We start from the raw sequence: 19,268 nt of genomic DNA, 5'->3' as shown, positions 1-19,268 counted from the left end.
TACAGAAGGACTACTTTCCACCTTTGTTTTAAACAAGGTGTTACGTCTTATAGGTATGCAGGTGAAGGGACTGTTATCTGTTTCGGTCATTTCCTGCATATATCAGCAGCAAGGGTCTGAGTGGCTGTGCTTCTGTAGAAATGCACAAGTGCCCATTCCCTTGAAAGATTACCGCATATACTCATCTATAAGTCAAGAAATTTATGTCCAAAAATTGACCCCCAAATCCTGGGTCGACTTCTATATGGGACAATATGGTAATGCCAATGATGGCAGCTCATTCAGTGACAAACACACACACACATACACCTTCCTCCCCACTTTCCCTCTGTGCCTGGAAATGGGCTGCTGGAAGCAGAGAGAGTGCAGGGCGGTTTTTATTTCTATGGGAGCAACAGCTGATCCAGTCACACACATACACCCCACTTTCCCTAGTCATGCATGCATGCACACACACACGCATAGGCTTTCTCTCCCTCCCTGCCTTAGTTTCTTTTACATTTGGCTCTCCCCCAACTGACTTCACCTCCACCTCCTCCTCACCCTCTGTGAGAAGACAGGCCAAACACTGCAGACAACTGTGGATGGGCCAGCTGTAAAGTGCTTCCATTCCAGGGACAGTCTACTGTAAAAGTAGGTTTCTTGGCAGGACTGAAAGGGCAGAGTGCACCTGTGACTGTTTAACCCCACACCATGGGAAAAAAGGCTAGAACCGGAGCTCTTTGGTGCTTCCTCACTACCGTAGAGAAACAGCCTCTGTCCACTGCCGGGAAAACACTGAAGAGCCACCATAGACCTGAGGAGTCTCAAAGTTTTACGCTCGACTTATCCACAGGTCATACTTTAGAGTAGTAGTATTTTAGTCCTTTTATATTTGTAAATAAATAAAAACACTGATATCTTTAGATCCAACAGCCTGCTTTTCATGCACCTCCTCTTAATTTATCAGCAAAAGAAATACTTTTTAAATTAATGAATTTTACTTATTTTAAATTACTAGATGATTCATAAATAATCAAAGCCAGTACTTTTTACAATTTTATGTGAAAAATTATCCAAATGCTAAAATCAAAAAAGAAAGAAATATAGTTTTATTTCTTCATGGTACTTTTCTCAATTACAAGACACATTTGACATGTTAATTCAAGCGCTTCTGTTCACCTAAGCTTGCTGATCTTTGTGCTGGGCAGCAAAAACAACATTATTTAAACATAAAAACATAATGGCAGTCATGCTGGTGGATAATCATCAGTTTGCTTGCTAGTTTTGCAAAGGAAGATCATGCTCAAACATGTATGGCTTCCCCATACAAGTGTCCGAACCACATCATCCATTTCCATGTGCATATAACAACACACTTTATTTTCTTCGTAAGAAAATTAATTCTTCTATAGAGAGCAAAATCTTCCTTAATTGAACTGTAATGCATTTATCATATACCATAACAAGCAGAAAGCCAACTACTTCCACATCACCATCAAGAAAATATTTGCAAATACAATGTAAATTTATTATACCTGTTCCTCAAGAATTGCCATGCTAAGCTGCTTGGACGGAACTGAGCTCATTCTTTATCCTTTCCCTTTGCTACCCTTCATTGTTCCCCATTCCAACTTTTCTCTTGTACTTTACTTGTTGTGAGCAGACCAGGACCCATTGTTTTTAGCATGCATGTGCATTCTGCATTAAAGCAAGGAAGCATCTGTAAGTTTGACAGAAGAAGGTCTAGTGCACACCACAAAAAAGTTGGGCGGTTGCCAGCATAAGCAGTAAAAACACTGGACTGGAGATGATCCAACAGAAGCAGCCTCCTGACATTCACATTAAGTGTCTCCCAGATATCAAAAGGGAAACCATTCTAGAAGATGTATTATTATTATTATTATTATTATTATTATTATTATTATTATTATTAAACCTTTATTTATAAAGCGCTGGAATTTACACAGCGCTGTACATACAGTCGGTCCTTCTTATACACGGATTTTTTATACATGGATTTAAGCATACACGGTTTGAAAATGTTCCAAAAAAGTATAAATTTACCTTGATGTTCCATTTTTTATTAGGGACACCATTTTGCTATGTCATTATATTTAATGGGACTTGAGCATACACGGATTTTTTTATACACGGGGGAACTTGGAACCAAACCCCAGCGTATAACAAGGATCCACTGTACAATCTTTTTAATTAGTCAGTTTCCTGCCCTCAGGCTTACAATCTAAAAAGACACAACACAAAAGGAAAAGGGAGTGGTGGTGGGGAAGGGGATCAGGTCCATCAGTTCTTCTCTCCCTCTAAGGCCTGGACCAAGGCAGATGGACTGGAGGGAGGGCTTGGCTTCTTAATGGATAGTTAAAACGAGGCATCCTGGGGCAGAGAGGTGATGAGGTATGCACATGGTGGAAGAAGGTTCCAGGAGTAAGGGGCAGCAAGTGAGAAGGGACGAATCCGGGAGGGGGCAGTGGCAATCCTAAGCTGGGACCATTACAGGGAAAACTTGCCATATGGCAATATCTAGGTCCCAGCACAAGTAGTACAGTTTCCTCTGAGACTTGCTAGATTATCACACTACATTCATATAATGATGATATTCCACTTTAACTGCTCTAGCTGCCTCCTGTTGCGTTCTGTGATTTTCAGTTTAAGAAGGGACATTTAGAATTTTCAGCCAGAGAGCTCTTAGGCCTCAGAATGCAACAGGAGGCAGCCAGTGTAGTGCAGTAATGTGGCCAGATGTACAAGAGAACTTCTACTGAAAGCTAGCCAGGATCCTCATACTAAAGTCAATAAGCACATAATGGAGGATGGCAAGAACATTGGAAGAACAGGTGGTTATGGTGCTCATCCACGGTTTCAAAAACCCCAGAGGATCATCCAAGCATAAACAACAAAACCATGGTTTAGCTTACCTCTAGCCAAAGAGAATATATAGTGAAACTGTCTTGTAAACAGAGAATATGGAAAGTGAGGCAACTGCCCTAAACATTATTATGCTAAAATCTATACAGATCACGAGGCAATCCTTCTATACCCTGCTTTGTGGCTAATACCTAAACAGAGTTGACACTCAGAAAAAAGTTGCTATATAACAAAATCAACACAGTGGCTCAAGCAGTTAAGACACTGACTGTTGACTGCAAGATCAGCAGGTTGCCAGTTCGAGACTCAAGTGCCTCGTGATGGGATGAGCTCCCATCACTAGTCCCAGCTTCTGCCAACCTAGTTGTTCAGAAGCATGTAAAAGTGCAAGTAGATAAATAGGTACCAGTTTCATAGAATCATAGAATAATACAGTTGGAAGAGGCCACAAGGGCCATCCAGTTCAACCCCCTGCCATGCAGGAAATCTCAATCAAAGCATAACAGACAGATGACCATCGGTGGGAAGGTAAGAGTATTCTGTGCAGTCATGTTGGCCACATGACCAAAGAGTCATCTTTAACAATGCTGGATCTTCAGTTTAGTAACGGAGATGAGCACCGTCACCTATGGTCAGACACAACTTGACAGGGGAATACCTTTACCTTTTACCTTTATAAAACAAATTACAGTTTATTATATCTATTTAGAGGTAATGACTTTGTTCTGACATTAAAGCTATGTCACCAATTTTAGCTATGTCACTAACTAAAACTACCACCTTTAGTATTATTTGAATGAACAATGACTTATGAGTACTCCCTTCTCTCCCCTTCAACCATGGCTACAAGTAGATAGAAAGTCCTGTCTTCCTTTTAACTAGGGGTCTGTAATTACAGCCCTCTAGATGTTGGACCACATATCCCATCAGCCCTATTGAGCATAGCCAATGGTGCATGTTGGGATTTCTGGTGGAAAAACAACTAAACATGGTTATTCATTATGTCTCAAAGTGAATAAACTGTGGTTAATTTTAATTAGGGTTTAGAAAAGCAAGCCAACTTCAAACTATAGTTAGAGCCCTAGCTTGCTTCTATAAACTCTAATTAGGACTAACCACAGTTTTGGATTTACACATAAACAATAGAAGATGGTTAACGAATAATGGAGAAAAACTTTTGATTTCCTTCTAATAGTCGTGCTTGAGGAGTAGAAAAGAAGGTTGAGGCTCGCACATTTAACACTGTTACAGTATTTTTGAACTAAATGTATGTCAATGGACCTTCTTGCATAACTACTGGTATATTTGAGTTTATAACAAGAAAAATTTCAAGTGCATTCAAGTGCATTTCAAATGCAGGCTTGCATCCTTCTGAGGTCGCTAAAATGAGTACCCAGATTGTTGGGGGCAATTAGCTTACATTTTGTAAACCGCAGGAGTGCTTAACTGCACTGATAAGCGGTATAGAAATGTACTTGCTATTGCATTCTGTAGATACCTTAATAACAGAAATGAGCAAATTGGGACTCTGGGGCTGCACAGAGGCCCCAAATACTTCTTGAAGCCTCAATCTCCCCCAATTTCTGGCAAAAAAAAGGCGAACTGCCTCTCCTGGAAGCACTGGTTCACCTTAGAAATATGGTGTACACATTTGTATGAACACACACATACACATTGTTGGTTTTTTTCAAATCCAGAATTGTTTTTCCAGTCAGCTCCACTTTTGCTTGTTTGTTTACTTTTACATTTCTGACAGCCTGAATAGCCTTCAAAGGACCCAGGCAGAGGATTTTCTGGGTCTGCCAAACTTGCTCACCCTTGTTCTGTATTGAGCTGATCTACATACTGAAGATTAAGTAACAACATTACCTATCCAGTTATAAGAGAGACAAGGGACACACTGAAATCAAATACTTCAGGCAAGTTCACTTACAACAACTCAAAACAGCAATGTATTGTTGAGGGGGCAAGATGAATTCCAGTCAAATATTTATAAGACTAGTAAATACCTGAGGTACTCACAGCTGTAGAATAAGGGTTCTGAATTCCCACATTTTCAGCCCAGCAACCACATCCATAGAGAGCTGCCTGACAGAAGAGGAAGAAAGTTTTATAGAAAGAAAGAGAGAGAAAGTTTGATCAGGTAATGTAGAAAAACATATTATATTACAGACAAGACAACACCTTTCAATAACATTTAATTTCTTCTAAGAATAAAAAGCACATATGAACATTAGAAAACCTGCTGAAACACTAAGTGAATAATGTGAAGAACACTTCCTTTCATTGTGCACAATAGGTGCAGAACCTATCCAAGTTTTCTTATTACCCAAAATGATTTACACAAAGTGCCAGATGAAACATAACCATCTCAGCTCAATTAAAGCAGAGGAGAGTAACTTCCAGCTCCCAGGCCTAATCCACTTGGCTAAAGGTCTGGAAATGGCCCTCCCTTCTAGATGCTATTTCTTCAAATCCTCCCTCCTCTCTTGCTAGAGCTTAAGAGTGGCAAGTGCCTAGCTAAGAAAGTTACCCAGGGGAAAAGTGTGTCCTAGTCTGGATGTAACAGCAGAAAAAACTTGTAGGAATAGTAGCAAATGTAGCTGCATCATTAGATTCCCAATACTGGGTTAAATATTACTTATCTATATTGGAAATAGCTTCTTTTTCAATGATGCTTTGAAGACACATTCTGTGTATAAGAATGTTAAGAATGAACAGGGTAATATTCTATGGCATATTACCGTACTCATTAACTGCACTCTTCTAAACTGTTGGGTAGGTTGGAAAGTGTTTTCAGCCAACAATATGATTAAGTTACTGAATTCTGCAAAAACTTTGTCCTTTCCTTTTAACTCTCTCCAACAACTGATAACCCAGTTCATACACTTGTGTGTATGTGCCTTCAAGTTCCCTGTCAACTTTCATTGACACCATTAATTTCATAGGGTTTTCTTAGGCAAGGAAAACCACTCAGAGATGGTTTTGCCAGTTCTTCCTTCCAAAATATAGCCTACAGCAACTGGTATTAACTGATGGTTTCCCATCTAAATACTAACCAGGACTGACCTTCCTTAACTCCCAAGATCAGAGAGGAGGCATGGACATGGGCTCTGGTGCCTCTGGGGTATTTAGGCCTTTATACAACACTTGTGGTACAGGTAAATGCTTTTTATATATTGCTTTAGTACATTCACTGCTGTCAAAAGGAAAATGTTAAAAACTTTGCCCAGATCGCTCACTTTCAAAAAATATATATTCATTTGTTAAAGAGCCAAAGGCTTTCCCACAATTTTATGCATATTTGGTTCTTCCTATAAAAATATAGCCTGGCCATAGATTTGTTAAGTTTTTCATGTGGACAGCATCACTTATTTCAAGCTGTAAGAAGCACACTAGTGTTCAAGGGAATGACAGCAAACACAATATCACAGCAAGTCAAATTAAACCAACCTACACAATATCACAGCAAGTCAAATTAAACCAACCTAAAGTTCTTGCTTAACTATCCAAAATTGCTTAAACAAGATGGCCTTTACTAACTTCTAAAATTGAAAGAGAAAAGTCTACATGGGCTTCTTAGAGAAAGGAGCTTGGGTTTCAATAAGGAAAACCCTGTCCAGCACAGCCAACTATGCCTCAAGGAGCAGTGACATGTGAAGCATGGTTTCCCAGGGAGAACTGAACAGGCAAGCAGTGTATACAGGAGCAGTCAGCCTTTCAAGTACCATGCGTCACACTCAAACTTCAGTGAAGCTATTTATGATGTCAATCCCCTGGGTTGGGCACATTTGAAGAGTGATTCATCACATAAATGGCTATTCTGATATAAGCTGTTTTTCTGAAGTTGGAAAACACATCACCCAACCATTTCTTCATTTGTTTTTATTATGCAAAAATCACAAAGACAAGTTCTGTTTTTGATAATAAGCTTGATACAGAAAAGCTAAGATGCCACCATTTGCAAATACAAGTTTGACCTACCTGACCAACTCTTCCAGGATGTTTCAAGGCTAAACCTCCACTGGACACTGCAGCAGCAACATTTCCTTCTTGGTCAACAACTACTGCTCCAACAGTATCCAGTGTTCCTGAGTCATTTTCCTACATGATGGGTAAACAAAAGTGTTGAAAACATATCAAAAGAGCTGGCACCATACCAATATGTCTGTAAGATGAAGGCCGTATTGGAACTCACAGCAAACAAGCTAACAATGCAGGGAAGGACCACTTATTTTTCTCTGCTCATCCTGCACACATTCCATACCCATTTGTCAAGATCATATGCCAATGTTCATCCTCAATCAGAGGTATGAAGAACAAGAGGGGACTCTCAGCAATGGCATGCCAGCTAGAGAAAAAGTGGAATGACTTTGATCTAGTCTGTACATACAAGAAATAATTATTCGTCTGTCCTTTCATTTTCAAAGAGCAAAGGCTGCAACCCTATATGCATATACTGTACTTGGGAGTAAGGGTTTGTATGCACTGGCCAGGATATCCCATGGGCAGCTTGGAATATATCTGGCCTCGCAGTTGCTTTCCCCTCCCCTTTTTCTCATTGATGACTTCTTTTTCACTGGGAATTTTCTAGCTGAATAATCAGAAGTGCTTGGGAACATCAAAACCAAACCAAACCTCAATGAAATAGCATAGGAATGAGTGAAATCCTTTAGATGAGGAGTTATCTGAAAATGTTTATGTAGGACATTCTATGGCACGATACAGTGATCCATCCCTGTGTATGCTGTAGACCAAAGGAGGACAATAGCCAGGTTCTGGGGTCTCACTGGATCCCCATGGGATCTGGGTTGCCACCCCATATGCTGCTCATCCTTGAATTTTGTTTTCTTTTATGATTTTTTTTTTCCTGTTGAAAATGCCACCTCCCCCTCAACAAACACACATATACATACACACACCCTTTTGGGTATGGAGGACAATTTCATCACACTTAACCCGCTTCCCCAGCTGTTTTAAGCAAAGAGAGACTTTTAAAAACAGGAAATAAATTGCAAGACAACGTCTCATAGACTTGTAGTTTTTAAAAGGGTATCTTCTGGGCCCAAAACAACCAGGAGGAAGCATGGGCATGACAAAACTAGCATTTTACCAAAAATATATTTACCAAAAACAAGGGCTGTCAAAAATGGCCATAAGCAACATGCAGCCCACTTTGTTCATCTGTGTTAGATAAATACTCAAACCAAAGATACATGCCTGCCTATAAAAATCTGCTACCTTCATGAGGACATAAATAACCTTCATTGCTTTCGAGTTGCTACCTTCAATACTTTCTTCGGGTGACATTGATCTAGTCTGTACATACAAGAAGTAATTATTCTGCTGTCCTTTCATTTTCAAAGAGCAAAGGCTGCAACCCTATATGCATATACTGTACTTGGGAGTAAGGGTTTGTATGCACTGGCCAGGATATCCCATGGGCAGCTTGGAATATATCTGGCCTCGCAGTTGCCCCAACCTACCTCCATTAACTCAGCCTCCATTCCTGCACTGCCACGGCGGTCTGCATAGGTGACCTGCCAGGGCGCTCAGTACGTTGCCGCTGCCCATGGCTGCTGACGTGAGAATGAGGAGTCCTGCAACAGTAACATGCTGGGCGCCTCGTTCTGACCCCAGAACAAAAGACTGTAGCAGAAATGCCAGGGAGTCCAACAGATCACCCATGTAAACAGCTGCTGCAATGCAGAAATTGAGACTGGAACATCCCAAAAGATGCAGAGCAACAGGTAAGATTTTTAAAAATTTAGTTTTAAGTGTGTTATACCCTGATTCCTGTGCAGAACATGATGGACATCATCTGGACTACTCATACCAGGACTGGGGTTTGGAGTTGTACATTTCATGTACAGGATTGCACTGTAATTACTCAATTCATTTGAAGATACAATCCCATCTATACATGTGGTCTTTAGATTAACCTTCACTAAATAAAGTTGGTCAAATTTTTGAGCATACAGGCATAGGTTATGAAAAGACGAACACATTACAGATGGATAGAGTCAATCAAAGAAGTCACAGCCCTGAGTTTGCAGGATCAGAACAGGGCTGCTGGTGTGAGGGTGTCTTGGAGGTCTCTCATTCATAAGTCAAAGCCAATTTGAAAGCAGTCAACAATAATTCACAGATTCCCACTGTTAAGCAAGGTTTTGTATGATTTAAATGTTTCTCTGCCATTTTTGTGTTTTCTATATTTGTTTTATGTTATACACTACTATGAGATCTGATATGATAAAGGAAAATATAAACATCTTTTCATACACAAATAAAACTCATATCCATGTGTTGTTATTTTTACTTAGGGTCTGACCATAAATATTGCAATATAATATAAAACGGATCCTAGTCTGATCCCTTCAATTATCATCCCATCAGTTTGCTCAGCACAGTGAATAAACTGTATGCTAAACACTTGAGCTGCAAGTTTTAGTACTGCCTTGAACAAGAACACATCCTAACAGAAGAGCAAGCAGTTTCTGGGTCTGGCTGCTCCACTATTCATCAATGCTTCATTTTGCATTATCTGGCAGAGAAATGTAGTTCAAGGTTCCAATAAGCACTTCATGCTGCCTTTACCAATTTCAAACCAACAATAACAAGTTTATTGATTACTCAGCTGACCATATCAAGAAATGCACAACACAAATTGCAAAATACAAAATCTGAGTATCAGAATACATACAAAAATAAAACTTGGTCACATCTAAAAACTAATATAAAATTAAGTCTAAAGTTAAGAGGTAAAACCAATACTAGATAAAAAAAAAACAGATATAATTAAATAGGGTGCAAAATACATTGGACTAAAATAAGACAAACCACCTAAAACAGAGTAGAGGAAATCAGTAAGGGTATTAAAAAAAACTCTCCATGACAGAGATCCCATTTTGTATGATAAATTGATCTCTTAAACTAGAAGCTTTTACAATAAATTTTGCAATACATTGCACTAAGTGTAAATTCTCTCCAGAAAGGAGAAAAAATATAGAATACTTCAAGAATTTGTGTGTCATCCTTGCACAGGGGCCATGCTAATCTTCTCTGTATCGTTCCCATTTTAGTATATGTGCTGTTGAAGCAAGCACCAATTTCAAACTAGTATCTGATAGAATCCCACAAGCCTCACTTTGGACTAAACTGGAGGCTTCCTTCCTAGAATGAGCATTATATATACTCATCTGCACACTACATGATGGTAAATCCTTGAGAGTAAAATACAACCCACAGGGATATTTGTCAGCTCTGGTTCTGGGCAGGAGGGAAGTGAAACAAGCTTGTATCTTAGCCCCTGTGCCATTTAATGTTTATATTAATAATATCGTACAGTCCTATCTAATACAACTATCACCACTCCCCTCCCAAATTAGCAAAACTGATAAATCCATTTTATTGTATGTGGATAATACCATCACAAGACTAATATCAGTTTTCATATTTTTTTTTTAAAAAGAGTCACTCAACATAGGTGGCAAATCAATGGTCATGATACAGAACAGGTCATGTTACACAACTCAGTGAGAGCAGTATTTCAATGTTCCAGGGCATGAGAAGGAAAGTCTACATACATCATTGGGAATACCCAGTGGCCAGTTGCCACAATCCTTACATTTTTCTTCTCCAAGGAAGACTTGCATATTACATCTGCGATATAGGTATTCCAGAGCAAATTAATAATACCTCAAATTTTCTGTGGTTCCCATCTGAGTTTTATAAAAACTTTCAACTCCTGGAAATAGTACAAGCCAAATTTCTGTGTGCTATTTTTGGAGCTCTATCCTGTCTTTCAAATGCTCTGCTCAAAATTAAATCAGGAATGGTCCCATCTGAGGTACATGCTTGGCTCTATACATTCAATTACTGGCTTAAACTGAATTTTATCCCTTCCAGTTTAGCTCTCCTGATCGTGACAAATTTTGCTCTATTTGACTGATTTATATTAAGCTGCAGAAATATGGGTTCTCCTCCATAACTTTTATTGTGCCTAAAATTCTCACAGGCTAAGGAAACAATTAAACAACAGATCTGGAACACAGCTCTGTAGAATGACAAAGCCAGAATCCAATGTTATGTTTTAGCAGGCAATCATGGCAGGAATTTTGTTCTAGTTGACTACCTTTATGCTCTCAATATTCCTAAATATTGCAGAGCCTTTACGTTATCCCATTTAACATCCTGCCATCTGCTCTACTGGGGGAAAAAGATATTTACAAATTCCCTATGTACAGTGTATATGCTCTTGCCAGTTAGGCAAGGTTGAAATGGTGGATCATGTTCTGCTATACTGCCTGGATTATAAATATATTCAATCCCAATTGACAGATCAATTTTGAAGCTTAATGCTGTTCCCAGACAGATCATTTTTGCATCTCACTTCTCTCAGATTCATGCAAAGAACCCAAGGCTGATTGCCAAGTTTTGTAATTTAGTGTGCTATACCTGGAGTAAACTTATCATTATGGTATGTCTCAATTCCAATGAATACTATTTGTGTTGATCTGGTATGTTGTTGCTGTAGCTTTTACTTAGAGGCTGAAGGAAATGTAGCCATTAGCAACAAGTTCTAGAGGACAATCTTTTTTCTCTGCCTTTACTTGTCAACCAGACCTTTTCATGGGTTTTTGATCTCCTGGTCCCATTGAGAGCGAACACCTCACCTGAGTTCTTCATCCACATTAGTATATTGAGAAGAGCTGTGTACACATCTCCTCTGCTGAGTTATATTACAGGGTCAATATGGAAATGTCCTGTTCTTGAAATATTTTAAGCTTGTTAGAACAAAACACTCCCCAAACAATCAAAGCTTGCCACACTTTTACCTTTGATCTCAATGACATCAGATCCAGCGAGAATAAAAAATCATAAAATCTATTCTGCCTTGGGGAGGCTCAAATGGTTTATAAAAAGTTAGGAAAGTTTATTATAAAAACATCTGAGAATTACTGACTCAGACTTTAATTTAGGCATGTACAAGATTGCATTGTAAGTACTCACTGAAATAGGCACATGGAGTTAATGATACTCTCCTCTCCCCCAAGCCTATGCAGCCAGATGGCATCAGGGGGTATGGCCAGTCCCTGCAGTCATAGTTTCCCTGCCAGCTGCAGCTTCCAGATGGCACTGCAGCCAGGAGCTCAGCATTGCTCCCTCCTCCACCATGGGGGAACTGTTTGCACTCAGATGTTACATGGAGAGATGCATGAATCCTGACCACAGGACCCAGCCAGCTTTCCCTGGTCACAGTGGGAAGCAATGCAAAGTATGGACTTGAGCACAGGATGCAAGAGTATTCCTGTAATACACTTTGATATGGAAAGTTTCACTCATCCTATACGTATTCACTGGGGAGGATGTAGCACAAGTGTGGCTCCAGAATCCAAGCAGCAGCTACATCTGCTGCCTCGATCATAGAAATTTTGTTCATGCTGCACTTCTTCCCATCAAAGAAAATGTGGGATGGAGGAAGCTCCTCACTTTTAAGTATGATTAGATGTTCCCCTGTGACCCACTGTTCTCTCCAGCTAGTGGGTAGCATGAGAGTAGTGGATCCCCATCTACTGACCCTCTTTCCCTTCTCTTTCTGAAGGGAAGGGGGAGAGGGAGAGGGTTGATCTGAGTTGAAGAATCACTAGATGGTGAGATTTTGAAGATAAGTTGGCATTGAGAGAAGACAGGCCTCCTGGCTGTTTCATGGGCTGATCAGATACCATATGAAAGCCAATGGTCCCCTCATACAGCATAAAATGATAGGATCAGTATTACTACTGCTGACTATCCCTGTTGCATTGCCTTTCCTGCCTTTGTAAATACATCTGAAAAATCAGACCAGTGACATCATTCTCCTTATAGAATGGGTCCTTTTTGCTGTTCTTCTCTATAACAGTTTTCTGTAACCTGCAGCCCCAGCCCCATTAAAAAGCAAAAAGCAAATCATGGGGCTCAGAAGAATCTTTAAAATGGTGCAAGGTAAGAGAGGGGATGTCATTGAACATCTGTGTTCTTGGAAATCCTAGCTCCCTTCCATTTGACATGGTTCTTTGTATCCAAGTCATTTATTTTTTACTTTCCTTCTGTGTAAAAGGCATGGTGGTTGTCCATGTTCATTATTTTGTTTTATTTTGGCATACATTATACAGCTGTACAATAAAGCCAAAACCGCATCTTGGCAACATTACTACTGAGGCTGAATGGTGGTTAGTAGGAATGATCATTTTGAACATGTTTTTAAAGTCAGGGAAGTTCATCCTTTTAATCTTTGTTCTGTGATGAAGAAGAGTGATTCAAGGGTGACCAGAATCCTTCTGAACATGTACTAACCTTTTCACTTGATTGTCTTCTTTTCTTCAACTGAAACAGATCGGTTTCTACCTTTTCTGCCAATTCCAGTTTCCTCTTGTTCCGCTTAAAAGCTGCTAAACTAAGTCCTTTAAAAAAAATTAAGAGCATTTACATTATCAAATAATAATATCCAGACAAAAATAATAGCTTCATTAAAAAATACACTCTGGAAATGACAGAAATCTTGCCCTTTCTAACTTAAATATGGGTTTTATTCAAAGTTCCATATTGTATGAAAATTGATTCATAAATATCAAACTCTATTTTCATAAATAAAAAAATTGCTGATGAAAGAATATTTACTAGACAAACTCATGAGAAACTCTGGGGTTATACTATACATTACTCTACTGATCAATAGATTCCCTTATGAAAAGTGCTACATCACAGATGTTCTTACTGGGTTCTCCTGGCCACAAGATTGTACTCTAATTCATCTGTTTTATGTAAAGGATACAAACAAATCAGCTTTCAACAGTACTTCTATAACCATTCAAGGGAAAGAAAAAATAATTATAAGTATATCTTCCCTTTCTTCTAGTGAAATCAAGTTAGGGTTTTGACTCCTGCACATTTTATCCTCAACCGTACCCTTTGTGGTATATCAGACCCAAAGAGTGTGACTGGTGAAAAGTCACCTAATGCAGTGCTACTAAAAGTAGCATGGTAATAGATGGAACAGTGCTGGGCCATAAACAGCCATAAAATGTGGGTCCATAGCAAGTTTCCAAGAAAAGAAGAAATAATTGCTGCCAATGAGCACAAGTACACCTGGGGGCAAAATAGTGCTGTTACCTACACAGAAAATGCTGACTTCTGTGCAAAACAATTACATTCACATTTTGTGCAGAGTAAGTCTTGAATTGCAAATAGGTTTTGAAAACTATGCAGTTCACACAGATATTTTTAGCAGGAAGAAAATTCCTAAAATAGCTTGTTGATTCCTTCAAGAAGGAAACTGGTGAAGTATTACATCCCTATTCAAGAATACTTATCTGACACCTCAGATATCCAATACTGAATGAATACTTCTTACTGTATTATTACAGTACTAAAAAAATCTAACACAGCTTCCTGAGTGCTGTTTTTGCTTCCCCTCAGCTTTATTTCAGCTCAGTTTAATTCTACTTCTGTGTTTTTGTAAATGTTATTCAGATTCATCCTTTAGCAGCAACAAACTAAAATTTGACAGAACAGACTTCAGAAACAACTGCATAGATCATGAGCTTTCATGGTGTCTGTATTATTACCAGCACTACAGCAGTTATAGCTTTAATATTTAATATAGTCCCCAAAATATAAAAAATAAAACATGCTACCAGCTCCAGAAAGCTTGTGTGGTAAAAGGGAGTAGACATGTTCCTACACAAAACACAGGCAAACTCTGGCCAGTCACACAGCACCCCCTGGCAGTCATTTCATGGAGTTTACTGAAACAGAGTAGGTGATGCAGGCTCACTTCAAAGGCAGATAAGGCAAAAATGCAATTGGTAAAGGAAACATTACAAAAGAGTCATTACGACAGCATTAACCATGAGAAACTAAAGTTGATTAGAGCTGCAGGCGGTTTACAACCAAAGGCAGCACATATTTAAATAATTAAGTAAATATCAGAAAAGTGAAATTCTGGTCAAGGTACACTTCACCCATATGGTTCTCTTTCTAATAGTTCACAGTTGAAGTTGTAGGTATGTGTATGAATATAAGAGAAGAATATTGATACAAAATATTTATTTGTCAGAATGAATCAGTGTAAGACTTGTAAGCCACCATGTGAGTATTCATACCCATAATAAACAAAGTATATAGTCTATTAAGTCCTAAAAAGTGAAGTCAGACATACCAGAAAAACCCAACTAAGACAGGGAATTATCTATCGATGTTTTAATAAACATGGATTCATAAGGGCAAAAAAGCTATGGACTTGTTAGTCTCTTAAAAGAAAAAACCCACTGAATCAATGGAATTTACTAAGTTCTAACTTTATAAATTCCCATTAATTCAGTGAATCTACTGAAACTGGAAGTAGCAAGTTAAATTATGCCATGATTCCCAGTCAATTTGAGTAACATCTTGTAGAAATTATCAGATCACCTGGATCACAACTTTTTTATTTCAGAGTGATTATTACTACTACATGCTTACCTGAAATAATAATGATAATATTTTCAAGTTTTAGGCCCCCAGCATAGTTTGGAGAAAAAAAATTAAAAAACACCTTTATACCACTACAGTGTAAAATCACATGTGGAACAAGAGAATCAGCACATCAAAAACAACAATAAGGCCTGTTACAGACTGCCAAAATAAAGCTGCTTCAGGTCTCTTTGGAGGTATGCTATTTAAATGATGCATGCATTCTAAGAATCCGGAAGCTGCACCAAAGCTGCACTCCAGTGCTTAGGAATGGAGTGTGGCTTTGGCGCGACCTCCGGACTCTTAGGACCCACGCACCTGTAACAGGCCTAAGGTAACAAAAAATAAAGCAGGATTCTCTCTCAAATGTCAGAAAAAAATATTCTGACACAGTGGCTAAGAGGAGAGTAATAAATAACCAATGTACTACAGAGATGGCTCTCCAAAAACAAGGTTACATGGAAAAGGGGCTCAGAAAATGTCTTAAGCATTTGGGGTATCATGGCAAATAGTCATTATAAACAGGATCTGGATTAAAAAACTTTGGGAAACGTAGAACACCAGGAAGAGCACAGAATATGAATTAATTAACGTATCTCCTGTCCAACTGACTGCAACAGCACTGAGAGTGACTCTACAAACAGATTTTGCACCTATTATATATAAGACTGCCCGATATGCCATGAAAGGATCACACTATGACAAAAAGCAGTAAAATATCAAATAAATATTAAACAACAAAAAAATTAAAAAAAGATGAAACAAGGCCAACGCGACATTATTTAACATATACTATTATATACTGACGCTTCCTGAGTATTAATATTTTCCTACTGAGAAGTGACAATCGCATGAGTGTCTTGATTTTAGCTCACAGTGCACTGTAGCTTCTACAAACCATGGATGGGCTGCAGATGTTAACTATTCACTCAACAGCTAATTAAACTTTAAATGCTAAACCAGAGTAGATCATTTCCAAGCTTTCCTCAACATGAACACATGACTTCAAGGCTTAATTTTTATTAGCTTTCCATATTTTACATGTTTCCTCTGTCCCTGCCTAGAGGTTCATGGGGAGAGGGAGGGTTTCCGGCAGGTATGGCTGCTAAAGCCCTGTTCAGTCCGTGGAACAAGGTGATGATACAGGCAATTGACACGACTGTTTCCAACCAAGTTGTCCTGGTTCACAGAACCTGTTTCCTTGATGTGCATCTGAGATATGACAGCAACAAGGCAAAAAAGGAAACATCTAGACTTTAAATGGGAAAAAACTCATAGTAAATTTAATTGTCCACAAGCGTTGAACAGTGATGGAACAATTTTTTTCCTTCATCATCTTCTCAAAGTTGTCCAGTGAAGCTTTCCCAACCAATGTGTCCCTAATTATAATGAGGGGAAACATGTGTGCTGTCACATATTGACTAGATATTTTGAGACTGGAAGGTTGGCTTTGGAATTCCCTGCCAAGGTGAGCTATCTGATGTTTATGTTGCTCTCTTAGGTAAGAGGCCTTCAGATTATCTTGGTTTTTATAGTGCTTAAGGTCTATTATTTTGAGCCATGCAGTGAAATTTTAATGTGTTTTCGTTTTTTCCAACCATATTACATTTTATGCTCCGTTGGAATGTTTATAGAGTTTCAACTGTTGGTTACTTTCACGGAATTCTAATTGCAGGGCTGTCATTAATGAAGCTACATAATGCTGAGAAAAAGTATTTTATAACACATTTAATAAGTTAAATTAATGAAAGAGCAGGAATGTAGAAAATGAAGCTACAGGAAATGGAAAATAGTAAACCAGCAGTGACACAGAATGCTACAGGCACAAAATGATGCAAGGTTTGATGCAAGTGGAAACTTTTTAAAGTGGAGGAACAAAATTAGAGAACTAGATTTTATATAGCAATTTCATACAAATATCCATGAATTCTTGAGGTGGACATAACATAAACCACTGGGCTTTTAAAAATACCAGCATGTGCTTTCTACCTGTTTTTCTCCTTGAAAATTGAATTCTCATATGTGCAGAAAACAATGCTGTTTCCATCAGTGTTCAATAGAAGGTGCATTCAAGACAAGGCATTTTATTCAACCTCCTACATCTCTAGTACACAAGAAGATCCAAACTACTCCGCAATTCTTGCACGTGTTTCCCTTGCAATAGGTATTTGCCAAAAAAAAAAAGTTGACTGAAAAAAAGTGAAGCTGCCAAATCCATTCAAAACTACTAGGATTTAATAACTTCTTACAAATCAAACTGCAGCTCATTAACTTCTCAAATAATCTTTACATGTAATCCAAACAAAACAAAAAACACATGCAATGCAACCATGCCTGAATGATACTTAAATGCTTCCATGTTTACTTAAGTCCTACTGATTTTAACGTTTCCTGGACCATGTGCTTTAAATATCCCCAAACAATTCCTAGCAACCATTTACTCACTTGTTGCCATGATACCTGGAGGACAGGCTGGTATCCCATGATCCACTGCCCATTTGAAGGCTCCTTCACCAACTAAAAAACTAGAAACAGGGAAAACAGAAAGGGCAGGGCAAACAAACACTTTACTCAAGTTTATTGCTGGAAACATATTTCAAATCTGCCCCTCAATTACAACCTATTTACAGTGGACCCTTGTTATACGCTGGGGTTTGGTTCCAAGATCCCCCGTGCATAACAAAATCCGTGTATGCTCAAGTCTCATTAAATATAATGACATAGCGAAATGGTGTCCCTTTTAAAAAATGAACAATCAAGGTAAATTTATACTTTTTTGGAATATTTTCAAACCATGGATACTTGAATCCGTGTATAAAAAAAAATCCGTGACTGTATTTTGTTTTACTTGCCACATTTTCTGTGCCATAATCAAGAAAAAGGGTACAGTTCAGCAACTAGATAACGTATATGCTAAAGTTTAATGTTAAATGAACAACTGAATACCGTGTGCCTGTGTTATACACAGGCACGCTATGCGCGGCTTGAGCTTACGTGTTCAAGCTGTGCGGGGCGCAAGGGGCAGCATGTCCCATTGAGATTAATGGGATGCCCGCCCATGGCGTGCTGCCACGCCACTGCACGCCTGAGCATAGGCAGAATTCGCCTTACACCGGGGGTGGGGGTGTGTGGGTGTGTGTCTGGAACGGATCCCCTGCATAAGGCGAGGGTCCACTGTACTTGGAAAGCATTTGCAGAACAATTCTAATCATTCTCATTAAGTAAGGGTCTGCAAGTTCACTAGGACTTACTCTTCAGTAAGCATGTTTAAGACTGCTGCCCACATAAGCAATCTCTATTTACAAACAATGTAATTTAAGAGAGAAAGTAGGGATTAATAAATGATAAAACAGATCTTATTTCAGGAAAAATAAAGCTATGCCTTAAAATAGTTTCAAATATCTCATTTATATGCACACACATATTTAGAAAAATATTTCAGCTAATTCAACATTAAACCTACTTAGGGAAGACCTATTAAAAGCAAAAGAACAGGAGTTAGTTTCAGCAAGTGCTGCTAGTTACCTGGTTGTGTGACATGAAACACTCGCTGGAATTCCCTATTGAACGCAACCATTAAAGGTACAGGAGCTGTCTCCAGTTTTCAACCTGGCAACCCTACCAACAAGTCCGATTCATATCCATGACCTTACTTTACATAAGCCTGATTTGGATTTAGCTCTGAGTTTGTTACTGTATGTCTTTTAGCAATTCACAGTTGACTGATGTTTGCAAAATTGATCAAATTCACATAAAGATAGTGTATGTCTAAACAGAGGTGGTTAAAGTGTGGACAGCTTACAGTCCCCAAACATTTTTCTCACACACAACCATACTTTGGACCTCTGCCTTCCAAGTGCCTTCTAAGAAGCAGAGTCCTCCCTCCATCTGGTGCCATCCAGCCATGGTGG

The 19,268-nt window shown here is 38.8% G+C and overlaps 1 protein-coding gene and 1 non-coding gene across 6 annotated transcripts in view; both read right to left on the bottom strand.

Annotated features, from left to right (window-relative positions):
* The window catches only part of TASP1 (taspase 1), an 82,035-nt gene that overhangs the window by 40,864 nt on the left and 21,903 nt on the right, over positions 1-19,268 (bottom strand). For all 5 annotated transcript variants that reach the window (XM_042467170.1, XM_042467180.1, XM_042467208.1 and 2 more), the window contains 4 exons: positions 17,803-17,882; positions 13,201-13,307; positions 6,850-6,969; positions 4,875-4,953 (listed from right to left, as the gene is read on the bottom strand). In XM_042467170.1, the coding sequence (XP_042323104.1) occupies positions 4,875-4,953; positions 6,850-6,969; positions 13,201-13,307; positions 17,803-17,882 (386 nt within the window). The remainder of the gene's footprint in view (positions 1-4,874; positions 4,954-6,849; positions 6,970-13,200; positions 13,308-17,802; positions 17,883-19,268) is intronic.
* Positions 9,865-9,971, bottom strand: LOC121920101. The gene has a single exon (XR_006101643.1). It is a non-coding gene; the product is annotated as a U6 spliceosomal RNA (small nuclear RNA).

The sequence above is a fragment of the Sceloporus undulatus genome, chromosome 1 (genome assembly GCF_019175285.1).
Source record: "Sceloporus undulatus isolate JIND9_A2432 ecotype Alabama chromosome 1, SceUnd_v1.1, whole genome shotgun sequence".
Taxonomy (NCBI): Eukaryota; Metazoa; Chordata; class Lepidosauria; order Squamata; family Phrynosomatidae; genus Sceloporus; species Sceloporus undulatus.
This window is presented reverse-complemented; position numbering and strand designations above follow the sequence as displayed.